Here is a 21,755-nt window from a genome sequence, read left to right as displayed (position 1 = left end):
CCCTGGGGGTCAGGAAACTGGGGAAACTGAGGCAGAGAAAGCTTGGATGAGACATGAGAGGAGGTGAACTTGCTGCCCTGCACAGAGCTGGGCAGGGGACCTGAGCTGGCTTATTTGGGCAACAAGCCAGACTATCAGACAAGTATAAATCCATCATCTGCATCATTTTGGAAGCATCAGTGTGGGATTTTTTTTTTAAAGGGGAGGGAAAACGAAGATCCTGTTTCTGCAATAAAATAAGTCTGTTAAGAAATCTGATGTCCATTGAGAAGTTTGGGCTCCGATCCAAGCCTTCTCATAATTTGTAAATGTGAGAAAGTTACTGCGGGGTGTTACTCCTTAGGGGAGGGTGCAAGAAGAGAGGTGTGTAGTATTGCATGGAGGCCCTAGCCAAAACAGTGGCTAAACACTATGCTGTTTATATGCTAAATATAAGGATATAAATGAAACATGCTAAAAACAAGAGCTGACCAGTGTTTCTGGGAGAAGCCTTTAAATGCAGTCTCTTTACCTCGTTTCTTTCATGGTGCTTTCTCCCCTGTTCTGCCATATCTTTCTCTTTGTTTTTCGATGTGTGTGCTTGTACTCCTCGTGTCATGGAATGAATATTTTCCCAGAAGTGCTGTCGTGGCTCCCAGGTATCATTAAACACTGATGCGTGTGTGGTGATGACATATAGATGAAACTGTCTTTATTTGAGCCTTTTGTTGATTCAAATCTCGTACCTACATAGCATACAAAATGTTTCAAGTCTTACTTCATCTGGCTGCTTTGCCCGTATGCCTCTCAAGCCTGTTGGATTGGTTCTGGCTTGTTGCTTTAAATTTCATAGGCTTTAGATTGTTTGGATAATTCCGTCCAATTACGTCTGTTGTTCTAAGACGAATTTTTTCCTTAAAAATTCCTTAAATAACTCCTTGTTTCTGTTTAGTTCTTTTTAATTCTTTCTTTAGTCACTTTGATCTCTCCACTGTTCCTGAATAAAACTTCTTCAGATTTCTACTGGGATTCAGACTGCATTTTCCTTCTCTCCGATCTCCTTTTATCCTCTTTTTAAGCAACATGTCTGTTTTTTTTTTCCTTCTCTCATACTTTTTATATTTTGAATTCACAGAAGTGGGTTTGTGTCTGGATATAATTTAATAATTTAAAGACCTAAACTTGCAGTTTGTAAATCTGTCAGTTCTCTCCTCCCTTTGCTGTCCTTTCTGCTTCCTTGGAGGATTGAAGTACAGTGCAGTTTCCCTTTCTATCCTTTTGTGTTGAGAAAGTCCTGGCAAACGTTTGAATTATTGAAATCTCCCAGGAGTCATGACCCAGTTGTCATGCTGAGCTTCCTTTCTTACCTTCCTTTGTAGTTTTTCCTAGATTTGTTTTTGTGTACACACACACAGAGGGAGGTTAGAGGCCATTGTAGTCTTCTAGTCTAACTTTCAACAGAATGTGAACAGGAGCATCTTCTCCACCAGTATGCTGCTTTCCCTTGTACGTCTCTATGAAATGGCTTTATGCTCTCTTCCTCATTCACAGAATGTGACTCGCATTAGTTCTCTTGATGTTTGCCTCAGCTTAGTTTTTTTCTTCTTTATAAAGATAATGACCTTTCCTGCCTATGTAGTGTTTTCTTGTACGCTACCCCTGCTTGCGTTACCACTTTGGTCATGACTCATTCATTCATGTCTTTGTAGGTGCTGCCGTCATAACTCCTCTCCAGTGTAAATGAAACAACTCATTTACTATCAGATTTATTGGCGTTTATTTAGAAGCCCCAGAAAAGAAATCCCTTGGTGCAGCCAGTCAGCTGCAGCCTGTTTCCTGTGGTGCAGCGAACACAGCAGGAGCAGCCACCTGGACCTCCCTTTTGCAGGGGAAAACTTAAATTTCTTAATCACTGAGAGAAGCAAACAACCTGAGTAGCTGTGATGCTGAACAGGGGTTTCTGATGTGGGCCCACTGACCCACGCACAGAACAGTTGTTCTGCAGACCACATCCCTCCTTGTTCTGCTTTCAGCCCTCCCAACCAAACTGGGGTCCTCACCACTGTCAGCTCTGTTTTCCAGGGAGAAGATAAAGCTTCTGCATAATACTTGTCCTGTCTCATACTTCTACTACAGGCCACAGGGTTTTCTTCCTTCATAATTACCCTCCTGATAGCATTTAGGAAACACATGCTTGTGAGGAGTGAAAGACATGCTTGGCAGTGTGTCTGTCACTTACAGCTGTGTGTTGGTGTGATTATCTGGACTTAATGGATTCCTCTCCAGCTTCCGGGAGTTGTCTGATATCTAGTGCAAACTTGTACTGGACACCATAGCCAAGTATTGCATTTAATTTCCACAGTAATAACCTGTCCCTCCAGCCATCTGACTGATGTATAAATTGCACTGGTTACGCTTGTGTTTCGTAATTAATTAGTGTAACTCTTAAGAGGCATTACTTTAAGAATGGAAGCCTGGTCCTTCTCTCAAGATTCAAGTAGGGAAGGGTATTTAAAGGTGGTGTTGGAGTGTGCGTAAGACTTCGCACAGTGACAGCAAGTTTGATGCTGCCCAGGAATCAGTGGCCATGTAGAACCTCCATTGCTTTTCCCTCTTCTCAGCTGAAGCATGTGAGTGTTCTCACAGGAGGGGTAGGAACAGTTTTTTGAGCTCTACCAACTTCTCTGTAGACAAGTAGAAGTAAGTTTCTCATCTTTCTCTTATGGGCAGTGTGTCCGCTGTTTTCTTTAAAAATCTCACTTAAAACTTTCAGAGGGGTGGAGGAAGAAGATGGAATTGCTGTAGAAGTGAATGTCTTGTTACTGGTTGGCAATCCCTTTTAGTGAGGATCAAAGGCAGGACCTAGCATGCTTTGCAAGGTGGGGAAATTGATCCTCTTTGTCACATGCTAAGAAATCGTTGTTGCTTGCATGTTCTTTTTGAATCCTTTTAGCAGTGAGAGGGTGGAGAATGTGGGACTAACAATACTGAAGGTCTAAAAGAATACGTATTCGTGCTTTTATTTTTTTAAAAAGGATATTCAATTTCCTTTCTATAGAAGTTCTGTAAACCAGGATATTGGGGTCGTTCTGTTAATCTCTTGGGAAGAGGTGTGTGGGTATGTGTGTTTGCAGTGTTCTGCCATCTTTTGATAACTTTGTAGCACTTTCAGCCTGGGAACACTGGCCTGAATTGCAGGCTGACCCTTCATCAGATAATTGGACTTGAAGTGATGGTGTTGACACCGGCTTCCACCAAGGTATTCTTGTCAGTATAGGAAGTGATGCTGAAAACGTTTGATGTTCTGAAATGGCAGATGCCAAAACAAATGTTTCAGTTTCTTTCCAAGGAACTTTTAAACAAATAGCCCTGTGCTCGTGTGTAATTGAGTCCCTGTCTATATTTGGCATTCAGTTATTTTCTTCTGAAACAAGCCTGAAGAATACTTGTTCTTTTTCAGGTTCCCTTTTCAGTTGTCTTCATCTGGCTTTTTGTATCATAGCTATTGTCTTTGCAGCAATGAATACCTGCAGTTCTTGGGAGTGTCTTTTATTGATTCATTTGATCATTTTGGATCTTCCCAACTGTAATCATCTGGAGCTTGAAGAGTGAGAATAAACGTGTATGTTTGGAAAGCAGGTTGAAAGTATTTGAAAGGCAATTTATTTTGAATTAAATTAATCTTTTCAGTTGTGTCCTGCTACTTCTCCTCATAATCTACTTTAGCATAATCACAAGCATATTTTTGAAGCTACGTGGGAGCAGTTTTACTTCTAGCTGTAACTTAGATTATTGTACAGAACCAGAAGCCAATGAATGAAAATATTTTACTTCTGAAGACTGAGTAAAGCTTACTATGAGTTACTCTTGCATGAGTGTGACGTTACTTGTTTCCATAACAGTCCTGTGAATTTTTTTGAGTTCTGTGGGAAGGGGAGGTCTGAAAAGCTCATGCTATGTCCACTTGAATAGTTCATTACTTCATATATTTTTAAAGCTTTGTTCATGGGTAAATAAAATGATGTGGGTAGATTTATTAAAAGAAGGTTGTTACTATCTCTTTTAAAAGGAGATTTTACTGGAGTTCCCCTGATTCAGCACTGAATCTCAGAGCAGTTGAGCCCACAGCAATTTTCTTTTGCTGAGAGATTGTCATGGTTGTCTTCGTCCAATGTGATTGAGAGGAAGAGTGGGGGGAGAAAAGTGCTTTGAGACTAGGAGTGAGCATGAAGCTGTTTTGCTATCCTGGCATTGCAGCTCCGACACGTCTGCCTGCTGCTGATTTGCTGCTGCTCACTCACCAGCCTGACTGTTTGGGTAAAGGTACAAAGCGGCTTCAAACAGTGCTGTGCTAACCATGCCCAGAAATTCTTCTTGCTGGGAAGATGGAAGTTGTTATTCTTTCCAGGCAGCTCCCCTAGTGGTGTTATTATTGTTTGGATTTTGTTAGAATAATGTGAATGGTAAATGGTGCATCAAGAAAAGCCAAATTCCAAGGTGAGTGCTTTTGCCTGGACATTGTATATCAAATATGTTATTACTTTGGTGCCAGTCAGGTTAATTAGCTGTTGCTACTTGATATTTCCAGTATGAAAAAAATAAGACTGCTTCTAAGCAGTCATATTTTTAAATACCTTTTAACTGATACAAACCAAACATGTATTTTGTGGACAGCAAGGGACATACAAAAGTGCACTTTATTCAATTTAGAGAAATAATTTAGAGTCCCGAGGGGCAGTGCTCTATCCTGGCAAATCTGAATACTAATCTCTTTAGCTTGGTCTGGAGCTCAGCAGAAGTGTTTGTCTTGAATCGTATGAAGAAGTGGATTGAATTTTCATATGTAAAAACTTTTCACTCTTTGGTTTTTCTTTTACAGCGGTTTAGAAATTGAGGAAAGGAAAGTTTGGCTCTAGTAAGCCTTAGAATTATAATTGTTCCTTTAAACAGACTTTTATGGCTGTATTAAATATGAGACAGATACAGGAACTCATGGTGAAGAAGTTTTAATAACAAATGATGAGCAAGATAAATATTAGTGCTGCTATTTGAGCGCTTCACAAATATTGGAAAACTAGTCATCTTTGTGTGGAAGGGAAATGCCTTCAAGAAGGGATCCAGGAACAGAGTGTCTTAACCCTGGCCCATGGAGGAAGACTCTGGCAATTCTGTGTGTCAGATTTGAGGCTTGGGAATAGCAGTCCCCTGCTTTATTCATAGTACCTTAATCTTTTGTGCATCTATACAGCAAGGGAGGTTTGTAGTTATGAAGTCGGCATCAGCATTGTGAACCCAAATGCTACAAACTAATATTTTTACTTGGGAGGCTGTGGAAAGCGAGAGCCAACTTGGCACAGTTATTAAAGGTCAGAGTTAAATAATGATAAAACCTTTTCATGCTCTTTTTCCTACTTTTGTGTTTCCTTTCCCAGGCATCAATTTTGGACTTGCACTCTGGAGCTCTTTCACTGGGGAAGCATTTTGTTAATCTGTACAGGTAAAATGGGACTGTGGCTTGCTGCCTCTTGTTATCTTACGCTTCAATGCTCGTTGCCTTTTGAAGTGTCTTAAGCCCTGGTGTTAGTAATGACAAACTGTGGAAGTTGGTTAGATCCACTACAGCTTCCAGGACCAGTTAAAAAGCTTTTGTGGCATGAAAACCAATCTTTTGTTAAACTGAGCTCTTTGAAAGCTACCATTACCTTTATTTTCAGAGTTCTTCTTGCACCAGTAAATAGCAGTATTTTTTTCACAGTTGTAGTCTAGTTTGTCAGCAGTGGAAGAAATCAAGTAGTCTGACCTCTTAAAAACTTGAATCTGTGTGCTTATTTAATGATGTGGGAGGGGACTTTTTTCATGCCTGGGGAATTTAATTATCAGCTGCTGCATCTTGATCCTTTAATCTTTTAACATTTAATCTTTGAGCAGTGCTTTGGGAACAGCATGCTGAAAAGCATTTGTAGGATTTCTTTGTATTGTGTTTTCATTTATTGATTGTAGGTAAAGCACAGATGGCAGTCTGATTTAGCATCTCTTCTTTTAGCCTGTTGTTTAATTTTTCAGGTACTTTGGGGACAAAATTCAAGACATCTTCACAGAAGAGGATTTTGCATTATATCGGTAAAGATTTTCAGTAACAGCTGAATGAACGACAAAACATAACTTTATGGGTTTTTGGTAGAGTGCAGGTTGGGAGGAAATTGTGCTTTAGATTCAGACATACAATTGAATTTGTAGCTCAAAATAGTAATCTCTGAGAATTAAGATGCCTTGAGGAAAATAAGTAAAAGGATCTTTTGGTGATTACCTGATAAATAACATCTGCTGCTTTGAACTTGTCCTGACATTGGTAATGCAGCTAGTATTGATAGTGTAAACGTAATCAGAATGATGGTAGCACCACGCATTTACCTCTCTGTGTAAGGGGCTGATGCCAGCCCTGCAGATCTGCAAGCAAGAAGAGCTGCTTCATCTGAGTTCTCTGGTTATTTGCCAGAACAGTATAGCTGGGATGTAAAATCCTTTATCATTAACTCCTATTTCACACATTATCCAGGAGGTGTTGTGTTAGATGATAAAGACAATCCTGTGCTATCATCACATCAGGAACGTGGGGATTTTGGGGTAGAGTGTAGCAGAACATTGAAAATGGTAAAGCCAGAAGTGGAAGGACTTCAAATTACTAACGTTCTGGCTAGAGAAGCAGAGTATACTTTGCCCCTAAGAAGCCAGAATATGGAATAGTGCTATAATGTAATAGCTTTGGCATCCAATGCTTTTAGCTTTCCTGTAGACCTGCTCATATACTTAACGAAGACAACAAACGTAATGAGTTCCGTGTGTCTGTGAAGGTGCGTGGCCAAAGCTTAGGAACAAGCATTCTTTGCTGACTAGACACGATAAATCTTTAGTTATGCATTTCAGTTGCTTTCTCATAATTTAAAATATACCTGGCTTGAACATTTTAACTTTTTTGTCTCTTCTTGCCTTTGTGAAGGCATATGACCTCCCTCTAGTGGTGTAAGTAGTATGAAGTAGCCAAATAGGCTTATTAGTTTTATTAGTATAGTGATTTGATTTGTCTTAAAATATTAACCACTTAAAGCTTATTTCTGTTTGACAACTATTTTTAGATACCGCTGTCTTCATAGATGAACTTCTTTAAAATGTGTTTACTTCTGCCACACTTCCTTGATTATTATTGAACTTTGACAGCACAAGGAACATACATAGTCTCTGCCTCACCAAGGTAGCGGAGAATATTTGGAAAATAGTCCTTGTTTTGCCTTCCATTCTGTACAAGAACAAAGAATCTGTAGAAATAACATGAGTGTATGGAAGAGGTGTCTTACTGGAGAATCTTTGTTTCACACGAACAGAAACATTCAGTTTTTCAATAATTTTTGTGAATTTCTGATCCTTGCACTGTGAGATGCGACAGTTGCTGGGGAATATCAATACTCCATTGGTGTTTCATGCCAATATAGGGGATGTTTCAGAGTGCTGGATAGGAATCTAATATGTTATGAAATAATTTCTGTTCATGTTAACGACAGTGCTTTAATATGGACCGTAGTGCCTCATGTCCTTCATAAATGCTCTTGAGAATAGCATAAAATCATTTATCTTCATTAGTTTCACTTACCTACCAAGGTCAGTTTAAAAATACACTCTTGAGAGAAATAACTAAATGTAATTCATATCTAAGCATTACTGATTGCAACAATAACAAATCTGGGTAGGCATTCTGAGCCAGAAGGCTGGCTTCTGAACTGTCTCTGTCAAAATTATGTTGCTTCAGAATTGAGCATGGTTTCTAGGCTGATGCTTTAACCACCATCTGCCAAGCAAATTACAGCAGTTCCTCTTGTTTCACATAATAGATCCATCTTTACCCAGAAGAGAGACTTTTAAATCCGGATGCTTGGTTTAAGGGTTGTGACTTCAGCAGAAAATGGCACCGTCAAAGATACATTCCAAAAATCTTACAACTTATTAAGGTAGAGAGACAGAATGAGCAGAGAGCGAGCTGAAAGTGTGCTTTCTTCCTTTATTTATTCTGCATGTGTGACTTCTGTTAAAACTTGCTGGCTGTGGGAGAGCATTGCTTTGTCTGCTTCTGCTGCCTTTGGTGCTTTTCGCTGGGAGCAGTGGGAGATGCTGACAAGTGGGCTGGGGAAATTTGTGTAGTTTTGCAAAGCTTTGAGTGTTCCTGTCACTGTACTTAGGAGACACTGCAAAGTGTGATTCAACAGGGCGTTTTTTTTGCTTGTCTGGCAGAGCTTGTATCTTACAGAAACTTTTCTGTGGCACTTTCAGATCTTTTACTCAGTCCTTTATGCTGCTGCTGATACATTAAGCTGGCAACTTTACAATCTAGTGAACATTCGTAAGTTGTGTGTTCCTTAGCTACTTCATTGGCTTTGTCCTTCCTCATCACTCTGACTCCAAAATAGATTACAGTAGCTGCTTTTACAGAAGGTGGTCATACACTCTTTCAGTGAGTTCTGTTCTGTCTTTCCCAAATTCTGGCCTGTGCATTTCAATATTATCCAATGACTCAGTGCAAATATACAAGGACTGCTGATAACAAATTCTGGGAGGGGTTAATTTACTTGTATTGTTTGCTGTATGTGTATTTATTGCCATGGCAGAGCTCTGTTTAGTGCATCTGGTCAGAGCCAGGGTATACCTTAAGCAGTTTGAATGATAGAATAGTTGCTGTGTTGATGAAAATGAATGCTTACCTTCTCCAGCATAAAGAAGTATTTTCTTTGTAGCTATAGTACAGCAGAGCTCTCTCAACAGTTTTTGATGTATAGGGAACATGGGTGGGAAAAGTATGAAGAATGAGTGAGCCAGGATCAAGAAGGAGGGGAGGCTCCTGCTTCTTCTGGGTGCGTGTGAGAAGTGGCTGAGGGAACAATGTGGCTCATACTATACTGGATCCAAGATGTCCAGAATTTCTGGGGTTATTCATTGCTTCTCTGATAGCATTTTCTAAGCTGAAATTTGGCTTATCTTGTCACATGACTTACACATGAAGTACAATGTGTTTGTCCTTAATTATTTTACCAATAGACTTTATAGGCTGCATCTGGAAGAGTAGGGAAGGGAATGGAAACAAAAACTTGCAGTCATGATATTGATAAATGTTGAGATGGCCAGGTCAGTGGAAAGCAGGCTGTACAGCAGACTTTTTATAGGCTGAAAAGTGACTTTATACTAGTTTTGAAAACAGGTATGTGCTGTGTTTAGCATACACTGGGCACAGAATGAGCTGATGTACACAGATGCATGTGTACACATGCTTTACAGGATTCTAGGGAACACTTTGCTCTCTAAAACAAGTCATGCCTTTGCTCCTACTGCAAGGTAAACATTTGATTCCCATGTGTAGTGTTTAATTTGCTATTGCAAAGAGGGACATAAGATATCTTCTGAAGTTTGAAGCAGAGTTCATGTTTGCACTAAGTTTGTCAACTTGTTGATGACTCCTGCAGTGGGGTGAATGGTGGCTATGTGGAACGAAGGGCATCCGAGATTAGCTCAAAGCACCCTGCAAAACATACCTCCTGCAGCACACAGTTATCTTTGCCTTTGGCACCAAACTTGTAAATGGATGGGTTTTGACACATTCTTACATCAGCTACAAGCTTAAGATCTCCTTGTCATTATTTAAAATAGTGCAACGCAATGTTTCCTAGTAAGATGGGTATTCTGCACCTTCATTCTCCCCCACTCCCTACATTAAGCATTAAGTTCTTTTATGTGGCTTTCTTAAACGTAGTATGAACTGCAGCCACTTACATGTGACAAAGAGAAGTCCTGGTTGTTATTCACATATATTGAAAAACAGTCTTGCCTTCCATGTTTTCCATTTTCTTCTCTAGCTTACAGTGTCTATGTTTTGACCTGACTGATGCCATGTTATTAGAAAGTAGAACACTATCTATGTCTAGAAATATATGTGCTGGCTCAGCTGGGAATTTCGTGGAGTTTCTTTAGCTTTTGAGCAGTACGGTACATGCTCAAGTAAGAAAGGGCACTTAGGCACTCAAAGGTATTGCTCTTTGGAGTTTGTTTCCAGCAAATCTTTGCCATATGGGTTATTCATTTAAGCCAGTGGAAATCTGTAGTGTATTCATGACTGATGTGCCTTTAGTTTTTCTTGTTGATTCTCAATAATTAAGTTATTTATTGCACTACATTACAGTGCAATAAATGTACATATTTGTAGGCAAAAACTTTCTAATTTAATAGTTTGTATTAAGTATAAATTGTTTGGGTGTTTGTTGGAGGTGCATCAGATGACGCTTTGTGTATCATGGTAGTATTTCATGCCTAAAAATTTTAAGAGCATCCACAGGATGTGAAGAAATAGGGAGGCTGAGATGGCCTGTCGCTCTTTGGTCCATCATAGGTTACATAGGTTTCTATTGTACCTCTTAAATTCTGTCCTGAACTTTGGGAATACCCAATTTACAGCAATGTGGATTACGTTTATCTTTGTCATATGTACACTGGAGAAGAAAAAAAATCCGGTCTTGAATATTTCCTTTTTGTCCCTACCATTTCCCTTCAGAAAGGTCATCCTGTGAAGGGCTTTTCTTATGAGCAAAGCTGGCTGGAAAGGGGTCTTGTTTCCAATGATCAGTACGTGAGTTTGGGTTACTTTGCTTGTTTTTTCCAATGTTAGATTTGGAGTTAATTGAAATTAATAAATGACTTCCTTACTGACTTCAGCATGGGCTGGATTAGGCCCTAAACCAATAATTTGATTGTTCCCCAGTTCTCGCAAATACATTTAATACTGAAGGCAAACTAGAAGATTAAGTGTTCTCTCCCCTGAGACTTAACTTTTTTAAGACTCTGCAGCCTGCACATCAAGCAAAGCTACTTTTGCTTTGTTATTTTCAACTTTTTATTATCGGCAGGTTAACCCCTCTTGCTCATGGAGCTCTGATGGGAATAGTCAGTATTCTTTTGCCCGTTGACTTCTTTCCTAACGGAAAGCTGTTGCTATAAACTTACTCCCTGGACATGTGGCATCATGGTGGGTCTGTATTATGTGTTAGAACAGCTGTAAGTGCAAAGGGTAAATACTTGTTTTTTTGAAGCCTAGTCCAAGATCTATCACAGTCAGTGGAGCTTTCTGATAGTTTACCATTTGTTTTGTTGAAGGGCAAATTATGTGCATAAAATTCGTGTTAGTCTGCTACATTTGCCATAATTGTCTTGATTAAGTTTTCGAGTGATGCTGTGCTATGTAGGATGACAGCTCACACGGAAGCAAAAGGCAGGAGCACACAAGTCAACTGAAGAAATGCAAGGCTGGCACATCTTGTTGCCTTGTGCACTTGAAGCTACCGTGATTAAAAGTAATACTTGAAATCAGTAGCACACAGGGAAATAAGAGGCCAGCAGTATGCTTCCACACCTGAAAACCAGCTACCTGTGTCAGCTGAAGGCAGCTGCTTCCATGAGACCAGACAGCACTCAAAGTCATGCTTTCAGGCATTTTTACCTCAACTGCTTCATTACTGTGTTCTTATTCACTACTTCCCCTGCCTACTTGACTAGTAAACAAGAAAAAACAAACTTACCTTCTGAAAAATACTTATTTTCTCTTTGCAGCTTACTTAAATTGTTGAGTTTATTTTCCTTTTCCTTTGATAACCCATTGGCCGGTCTAAACCAGGCAGATTTTTGGTTGCTGTTTTGGTTGAGCAGAGCTTCGCTTCCTGCTTTGTTTGCCAAACATGCAGTCTTGCCCAAAGCTGTTGCACGGAAGCCTCAAAGAGGAGCGAAGCTTTGACGGAGCCTTATAAACACCAGACAGCAAAGCTGAATAGGAAGCTTTTAATAGCGGAAAAGGAATCGGCCCGAAAGAGGAAGCAGTGCTGCTTAGAGAGCACTACAGCTGCTGGAGATTTGAAGTTATGTCAAGACTATGTCCTAACTACTTCAGAATAGATATATTCCAGCTGGCTGATGCAACTGGCCACGCAGTCAGAGCCAGGGAATATGCTGCTGTAGTGTTTGTGGGTTGGGCTGTTAATTCTTGTGTTGGGTTGTTCAGAGTGCCAGATGCCCCCAATTCATGAAGTGAGATGACTAATTATATTTCATGCTTTTTGGGAAACAAAAGGCAGCCTCTGCTGAAGTCCTCCTACTTGGAAAGAAAATTAGACACATAGATCAGGCTCCCACAGGCATGAGAGGAAGGACCTGTAGATCCCTGCCTGATGTCATTTTTACAAACTGTAGCACTATATAGTGCTCAACTCAAAGCCTCAGTTCGTGCAGCCCTGTCAATACCTGAAAATCTCAGCTCTAATTTCATTTAATGGTTTTGATATTTCACGAGTAAAATAGCTTGAATTGACCCCTAAAGTTTAGAACCATAAAAATGTGAAGTGAGACAGGTTAAAAATCAAATCTGTATGTGTTTGAGTTTTTTATTTTTGGTGAGGGACAAGATGTAAATAGAATGAATATTTAGGATTTTTTTTAGTATTTGTGGAAATAGTTTAACAGGTGACTTTCACAGCCTTACACTGTAGATCTGGTTTTAGTTCTGTCACTTCTTTTTAGTCACTGTTCAAGTTCCCCAGAGACATACTTGGGAAAAACATCTTGAAAATTATGCTGAAGTTCAGTACTACTCAGTGGGGAAATGTCTGACACAGAAAAGATGCAGAACTACTAGTGCAATTCTATGTACAACTTCGGAAGTGTGTTTACTCAGAGTATCTTGTTTGTATGCTGCTTTTGAAGCACTTGGGAAGAAAGAAAAGGAAGGCTAATACAATAGCTAGGAATGTGTTAAATTTGGGAGAAAACAATATAAAGATATTAAGAAGTATAGAGGTTTACATCTTGAAAAAACAACAAACTCCAGTGATTTCATTTAATCTCATTGTGTTGTTGCATTCTTTGCTTTTTAAATTTCCTCAAAGTTAAATACTAGCTGTATGTGTCTACTGGTGGGATTTGCCAGTGGTATTCCTCATTAATCACAAATCTCTCCTCTTTAATGATTGAACTAAGGCTGGCAGTTCTAGATGGCCCTGTTTTAGCCCTGTATGCAGTGATATCTGCAAGATGGATGCTGCTATATAAGTAATTCTGTATAGTAATGCCTGTGTGATTACTAGTTTTCTATTTTCATAATATTTTAAAAAAAATCATGTTCTGTTCTTCCTGACTTCCAAGAAACACAGGAATAACCAAGGTAGAAAGAGTTTGGTTGGATCTTTGAAAGTAGTTGGGAAAGACATCTTACATTGATTTTTAAGGAAAATCTGGTTATAATACCAATACATGTGTTGGCCAGGAACCCTGAGTTTCCTGGTGCTGTGGATTTCATTGTTTAGTTTAAAATTAGCGTAAAAATAGTTGAAGGTTCTTCAGAGGCAACCCTTTACGACAATAAAACTTTCTAGTTTTGTGCTTTGGATTAAAATATATATATGTGAAAGACTTAAGATTTTCAGTAGTTAATAAACAGTGAGATATGCATGGAATTTTTTAGTAATATGCTACTTAGACAAAGAAATTTTAAGACCTAGGCCACAGGAGACAAATAGCTTCCTTTTCTTGATATTCTGAGAATTGAAAAAATCAAAACAACAAACACTAGGAGGTCTCTCTTTTTTTGATGTAGTAGATCTCCTTTATTTAATGCAAAACAAGAGAGAAAGTCTGAGTACACCCATGATTACCAGCTGAGGAGGCGGCTTAGCTCCAAACAAGCAATAACAGTGAATAGAGGAGAACTCAGAAGAAGCAGGAGAGGTGTGTCACTTGGCATGCTGTCTTGTGTTCTTTGCAGTGATGTGAGACAGAGGATTCAACAAAAGATTGCTCAGGCATTTGGTATCAGCTCTGCTTCCATGTACCTGACTAAGCCAACGTTCTTCTCAAGAATAAACAGCACAGAAGCCAAGACAACACACGATGAATACTGGCACCCACACGTTGACAAGGTAAGTAGGAGGCTGAGATGGGATGCAAATATTTCCTGTTATTATTAGCTCACTTGTAAGTCATTTTGCATTAAACAATCAAACATGTTTGAAAACTGGTGTTTCTAAAAATCCTTCAGGGGATGAACCTAACAGAAGGATAAGTAAGTTTTAGAAACATAGGCTGTTACATACTTTTTCATTTTTTTCTCTCCTTCAGTTCTCCTAGAATTAATAAATTGTGTGAATGACTACTTAGGAATCTTTTTTGTCCGAAATGTTGATTAAATTGACCTGTACCTACAAAGCATTTCAGTTTCATCAAACCTATGTTTCAAATTGGGGTCTTGCTCTTTCAGCCAGGTCTTGCAGGGGCTACTTCAAAGTGGTCAATTGGTCACGGTTATTAGTTGACCTGAGCCTCTTGATAAGTGCTTAACATTTATATTTCAGTTACGTGAACTGAGGCTTTTTTACTGCATATTCTTGAATGGGAATGTGATACCCTCTTCCAATAATCTGATGTTTTGTTGTTTTTAGAAAGGAAGTGTTGTGACTTTCTTTTAACTGCATAATCTGCTATCTGCAGGCTCATAGCTTAATACTTTGCCTTTCTCAGTGGACTTAAATGATTTGGGATTGGTATTGAGTTTATTTCTGAATTTAACTGAGTTCAAAGGTTCTGTACAGCATAGCAGAATACAAGCTAACAATGGAAGAATCAAATAGAAAAAATAAAAGCCAAAAATGCAAACAAAGCTCACACCAGAATACCCACATCTCTTGTCTTCAGGATTTAAAAATTAGAGTCACTCTAGAGTCATGGATCACTCAAGATGGAACCAAATAAAACTTACCCCATCAAAAATCTGTATGCAGGCAGTGTACCTTGAAGTCTGTGCTGAAACATGTGAGATGAAAAATCAAACAGAGAAATATTCCTTGCCTTGAAAATATTTCCTGGAAAAAGTCAGTCTGAGGGAGTTATAATGTCTGTTATTGCTCACAACATTAATGTAAGCTCCTGTGCCCTTTCTTGTCATGTAAGCAGAAGCAGCTTAAATTTAGAAAATGTGGTGACGGTGCTGATACCCGATACAGCCGCTGTTCGAAAGAAGAAAGTAACGGAAGGTGGAATTTGCAGTCACTGGTATCACAAAGACAAGACCAGCTGTTGGATGCTGCTTCTTTAAACAGTTGGGATGTAACCATTGAACAGGAGCAGACCTAGGACCAGAGGTGGTAGGGATGGTTTTGAGGCACAGATTACTTTGACTAGTGCTGGCAGGAACTGGTTGTAAGGAGTGAATTGCACTGGTGGGGTTCACAGGAATTCCATCACATGTTGCACTCACTTCCAAGAGACACCAAATAAACTAGTGATTCTGGTTGTGGGAAGTGCAATAAATTCATAGGTTCCTTTTAGTTTTTCCACGCTTTGAGAATTAATTCGACTGCCACAAGGAAAGAGAAAGAAGTAAATTTCAATAGCTGATGGCTACTTTCTCCACTTTTTTCTTTCAGCCCAAAAAAGTCTATATTAGAATTTCAGACTCTGATTTATTACTATAATGAGATTTGTGTCTGCACAAGCATTAGACATTCTCTTTATTCTTTTCTGCCTGTGTTTTGCATTGGTAAATAAGGTGGTTGGATAACCTCTATTAAGTGTTTCTACCTAAATCTCTCTTATAATGTACAAATTATTTTGTCATTTAAAAGCAAATCTGTTTCCATGAAGTGAATTTGTTTCCTTTGTAGAAGCTGCTTCTCTGTTGTGGCATCCTGACAGTGCCTCTACATGACGGAGAGCAGGCTAGATGTTTTGGTGGCTTTATCCATCTGTTTGTCCACGTTTCCTTTATCTCACAGGCTGTCTGTTCAGGGAGCAGATACATCAACTGATGGGCCATGGCTTTTTCTAACTCACCTCCAGCTTCAAAAAGCAAAACAAACACAAAATGTGTTCTCTTAAACTTGCTATGCATAACCTAAACCTTAATAGTTTCTTTACTGAGTAATTGATTTATGACAGTGACGAAGAGATGATTATCCCAGTTGGGGCAGTGACCAAACACCTTGTTCACAATCATGTAGAATTTCTCCCCTCCTCCCAAAACAGCATACCTGCTGTAAAATATGAAAATGTGACTTATGCTACATTTCAAGGTGTTTTCTGAGAGAAGTATTGTTTAGATCACACTGGGAGTTAAAACTGTAGCTTGTCCTGTTTATTCTGTGTAAGTGGTTAGAACATTTTTCACTTCTGTAGCAGCTGATTTCTGCAGTATGCTGTCTGTACTGGGAAAGCTAAAGCATTCACACCATTGAAATGGTTTTTATCTGTGCCTTCAACTTAGACTTATATTCTAGGTTTGATCAAATATGTTTTAATGTGGTTATTTACATCCTTGTTCAAGAGTGTCCTTGCAGTAAGGATTGCATGTGAATATGCTAAATTTGGGCCACTGTCTCTGCTGTTGTGACAGCAACGTTGCATGCTAAGGTAGGAGCCTTCTGTGGATCAGTTCCTTTTCATTTTTGGGGAGAGCACAAGGGAACAGAACTTCCCTGGCCCCAGCCACAGTGAAGGGATTTTGTGGATGCTGTGGAATAGAGATCTAGAGCAGACTGCTTGTAAGTGCTCATGACTTGAGGATCCATTTCTCACTCTTTAATCTTCACATGGAGCAAATGCTGTTGCCAGAGCAGAGGGTGTTGGGGAGATGGACAAAGCACTATGGGCTGGGGTCATTCTTGTGGAAACTGCCCCAGCTTAGTTGCTCATACCTCCTCTGGGATAAAGGACTTCAGCTATTGCCGGATAATACAGCTACTTTTATGGTTTAAATGACAGCAGTTTGCATTGTCTCCTTGAAAATTCAGAGTTTGAACCAGGCTAACGATGCCTTAAATGGGGTCTGATAGAGATACGTCCTTGATCCTGTTTACTTCACGTCCATCATGAAAGTCCAAATTACATCATCATGTATCATTTCTACTGGACACTGACCTCCTTCACTTCTGGTACATCATTCACTGGAGTGGGCATTGAAGTATTAATTTAAATCCTTTCCTTACTGCATGAACAAGCCTCTAATTCCTCTCTCCTCTGTAAGTTCTGTTTGTATGTCCAAAGGACTGGTGTTGTTTTCCCCTTAAGTGCAATTGGAGCAGAGCTAACTGCAGATGTAGCATTCACGTACGTCTTTGCCAGATCATGGCTTACAGAAAGTGTTACCATGTGTGTAGAATATACATCTGCACATAACTTTAGCTCACTATAGGTGTACATTTTGTATATCTGTATCTATATTGTTGTATGTTTAGAAAGAGGTAAAAAGTAAGGATTTATAGCCCATCAGGCTATGCCAGGGACTGAATTCAAATAGAAGGTCAGTAGGTCAGAGAAGGCCCAATAGAGTAGCCAAGTTGTGTAGCTTCACAGGTTGCCTTCAGTGCAGTCAGCCTGCCTTGTATTTTAATTTCTCCAACAAAGTTTCACTTACTGCTTCCAGACTGCAGGTGAAACAAGGGAGGGAAAAAACCTCATTGCTATTGATCTGAGGTCGGAAATTTCCCAGATAAGAGTAGTGTTATTCTTACGCAGCCTCCAAAACAAATGTGAATACAAGAGAGTTGAAGAAAGATCAGTAAAACTCAGCATGTTAAATATTTTTCCAGTTTGTTGCATGTCATTTTGTTGTATCGTTACTTATGCTTTCTCCTTGGAATAGAACAAATCACTTCATGTATTTCTGTATAATAATTAAACAGTGAAGCTTGCTTCTAGAAGACTTCAGGGTTTTTTTTCCTCTGCCTTTTTCCAAAAGAAAGGTAAAATTAAGCCTTTAAAAAAAAATGAACATGAGATATTTTTTTTGTTTCAGAGTCTTACACTTGGTTGAAAGATGTAGGCTTCTTGGAGCATGTGAATACCCGTCTTGCCTTTTTTTCCTATATTGATGAGTCTATTGCAATTAAATTTCTCAATCTGAATATCCTTGGTTTGGAAGATTTTAACTGCATCATGCACCAAAGCACAGATCTATTTTGTCTGTATGAGTCTTTGTTTTTTTCCCCCTAACATGTATTTGGTTTTTATTTATGCAGGAGTGAAAATCCTGAAATCATCCGAATGACTTGTTTAATATTGTTGAATTTATAAGCATCTAAATTGGATAAAGAGAGTGTTGGCTTAAGATGTGAGGTTTCATCTTGGATGGAATTTGTTTGGAACTGAGCCTTTCAAATATCTGATTTATAATGGAATTGCTGTTGCACACTCAACTCTGACAGCAGTATAGTCATAGAATGTTTTCTAATAGAAGTGATGTGGGACTTCACGATTTCTGCAGTTCCCTGCCTGGGCAAGGATCCTGTCATACTTCACAGAATTGTCAGGCTCTGCCATAAGATCAGTTTTGGTTTGTTTTCCTTGAATTTCTTCTATTGGAGCTATTCCAGGACTTCTGTGCAAATTTTTTTTTTCTTTAGCCTAGGCTTGTTCATGATCAGTTTATAGCTTCCTCCCCTCCCTGCTCTGTGTCCTCCCACCCCCATGTATTTATAGGTAGCAATCATATTCCCTTTTTTGCCTTTCTTTAAACTGAACAAGCCAAACCATCAAGTCTCCTTATCTGCATATCCTCTCCATCTCCCTAACCCTTCCTGCAGCCCCCTCTCCTCTGGCTGTTGAGGATATCACTGATAGCAGCTGCTATCTCTTCTAGCAGATGTTTCATTCTTTTTTTTTTTTTTTTTTCCCTCATGTTGTTAGACGTTTAATGAAATGCATCAAAAGATCTTACTTCTGCCTTAGGACAACATCATCTTTGAAATCCATCATCTTTGAAGTTTATTCTTGCGTCTGCTCAAACCTGTTACCTCAGCTCATCTACAGCCTCTGGCAGTTCAGAGATACGCTGTTTGGTGTCTTCCATTGTCTACTAAATAGATACTAGCAATGTACAGAACATTGGAAGTAGCTATCAAGGCTATTTTTGGGATTATCTGCACAAAGAGATAGGTAGAGACTTACAGGAGAAGAGCGGTTTTGACTTTTATTTCTGCAAGATATCATGCTAGATGTATGCTGATTGCAAAGTGAATGCATGTTATTTTCTTCTGCAAAGGAAAGCAGAGATTGCTGTCCTAAGTGTCTTTTAGTAACTGCAGGCCTACTGCATATATTCCTACAACTGTTTAGTTGCGTATAAACATTTGTCCCTCAAAAACCCAAGAGTGCCATGCTGCCAAATGTGGCTAGTTCTGACAATTAGTTGTATTTGTAGCAATAGCCTTGAAAGAAGTATCATATAAATATCATTATGAGCATCTACCATTAAATATTAGTGGTGTTTGACTTATTTGGGTAAAAGGTGCTCAAAAAGAGCACACTATACTGTCTGAAGAGTCAGGCTGAATGGCAATGCCTGCATTTTTTCCACTGAATTGTTCAGAAGGAGCTATAGAAATTTGACTTGCTGCAGTGTGCCTGTATGGCTTATCACCTGGTTTTAATGACAGTTTTTCTCACATAGTTTGAACTTCTGGTTCAATTATTAACCTTTCTGGTATTGGAAGGCATTACCAGGGTAACAAATAAATTTGATATGCATAGGCAATTTCTAGCATTTTAAATAATTGAGTATAATTTAGTGTCCCCTTTCCATAGTGTTGCATTTCTCAGGCCTGGCTGCCTTCTGAGAATTAGTAAGGAACAAGAACAGGAACGGAAAAGCTCTTTTCCGTTGGATACTTGGTTCCCAAATCAGTCACCTGTAGAAATTGGTTGTGTTTGGTTAGACTAAAATGGTTTGTAGTCAGCTCTTAAAAGCTCAGAATTGGTAAAGCCACCTTGGAGAAGATGGGAAAGTGCACTGATGGAGCAAAGATTGCAGCACCACTGTAGAGTGCAGCATAAAAGCACTTGCAAGTCTAACTCATCAAAATTATGAGTTGAACGGACTTCATTATACTAATGCCTTCACCGACTTGCTTAAACTGACTGGAAGCTTTATTACCAAATCAATGATGGTGAAAATAGCTTTGCAAAGCTGATTGCATGAGGAGGGCTGCAGAATGGCTATGTTGAGGTGCTGCAGTACCACATGCTCATTAATTCCCACTTACTGCCTTGTATTGCTTCCAAGGTTTAGTTAAATATGGGGAGAAAGGAATCACCGAAATATTTCTCTTGTTCTTGTGATTCGGACTGTGTAGTGCAGCATATCACTGGATTTGGTTGTTTTCCTTTACACCCTTCTGGTCAAAATAATAAAATGAGTAAGAATGAAAATGTCTTCCTGTTGCATCTGCTGTGTTCTCTTTAGTCATTGCCCTTAGAGAATAATATGTACAACTGCTGTTTAGCCAAAATTTAACTGGCACTGATGAATGTAACTTAAAACAAAATTGAAAATATTTAGAAAACTTCTCTGAGTTTAGAAGTAGCACCTACCTCTAACAGTCACCAGGTCAGTCAAAACACTGCAAATGCTGTATATTTATACAGTACTACTGTGCTGCACAAGTTGCTGTTTGATGGTGTAACGCAGAACTTAATTGAGTTGTGATATGCAGTAAAGAAATTGGAGAATACAGCCATGGATATATGTATATTTTTGATTGTTCATGACGTGGATATGAAAAGGAAATATTTTCAGAATCAGTTAAATTCAGTGTTAAATATTTAGATAGCTTCACTCTGAGCATTAATATATAGTGTTTATTTTCTCCATCTTCAACATACATATCAAGGAAAAGAAATTATTTTAAAAGGAAGGAAAATCACTTTGTAATAACTGAGAATGGGATGTTTGGACTGGGAAGAAGCACAGACTTTGAAAGTCATGTTTGAAAATTTTTAAACAAAACTTGTATGGAAAAGAAGTTCCTCCAACAAATGTGTGTTTACTTGGAAGGTCTGATTCACTGCCACCATGAAGCTTCTGCATGTGGCTGGGGAAAGAATAAAAGATGAGGTTTCTGAAAATGTATAACCGTGATTAGATAATGGGTGGAATTTATTAGTCAAAGACTGTTCTTGAGTCATAAAAATTTCACCATGAGGATAATATCTGAGCCGTCTTATATTTTTTGATGCAATGCAAAGGTGTAACTTCTGACACTATGTTGTTTTTTGCTAGCTGGTTAGTAGACTTAGGATGATAGAAATCAATAGGACCACTTCTGTAATTATGGAAACTGTAATAATAATAAGCATAACACGCTAGTCTTGTTTGTAGTGTGTGTGTAAACATAACAGAATAGACTGATAAACATATATCATTTCTAGAAAGTAATATTCTCAGCTTTCAGAGGCCTTTTTATTAAACACATGAAAACTGGAAAACTAGAAGAAAACCCGTCAGATCCATTATTTGTGCTCTGCAGAGATGGGAGTAGAATTTAGTAATAAATGTTGTCTTACTCCCAGGTGACTTACGGCTCCTTTGACTACACCTCACTGCTCTATCTCTCTGACTACACGGAAGATTTTGGAGGTGGACGGTTTGTCTTTATGGATGCAGGTTCCAACAAGACGGTAGAGCCCCGAGCAGGTAAGAGTCTTGGCGTGCCTGCGTTGAAGCAGGCCAGGTCGCACCCTTTATTAACTGCGTGGGCTGGTGGGTGTAGTGGGACTTTTTGTGTCAGCAGTAACTGTGGGATGGTGTAGCGTTTTGTTTTCAGATTGATTACATAAAAAGTAAAGATTAAAAAAGTTAAAATGTGGCCACAGTTTGAAATATCTGGAGTTAAGCCATGCCAAGTGATTTCCTTGAAAAGCTTAGAACTGCAATC

The 21,755-nt window shown here is 39.0% G+C and overlaps 1 protein-coding gene across 1 annotated transcript in view; it reads left to right on the top strand.

Annotated features, from left to right (window-relative positions):
• Positions 1-21,755, top strand: part of OGFOD3 (2-oxoglutarate and iron dependent oxygenase domain containing 3) — a 46,348-nt gene that overhangs the window by 9,205 nt on the left and 15,388 nt on the right. Inside the window, exons 5-8 of the mRNA XM_086624018.1 lie at positions 5,412-5,476; positions 6,043-6,099; positions 13,817-13,970; positions 21,391-21,514. Of these exons, the coding sequence (XP_086480144.1) occupies positions 5,412-5,476; positions 6,043-6,099; positions 13,817-13,970; positions 21,391-21,514 (400 nt within the window). The remainder of the gene's footprint in view (positions 1-5,411; positions 5,477-6,042; positions 6,100-13,816; positions 13,971-21,390; positions 21,515-21,755) is intronic.

Source organism: Tauraco erythrolophus, chromosome 20 (assembly GCF_009769465.1).
Source record: "Tauraco erythrolophus isolate bTauEry1 chromosome 20, bTauEry1.pri, whole genome shotgun sequence".
NCBI classification, from domain to species: Eukaryota; Metazoa; Chordata; class Aves; order Musophagiformes; family Musophagidae; genus Tauraco; species Tauraco erythrolophus.
This window is presented reverse-complemented; position numbering and strand designations above follow the sequence as displayed.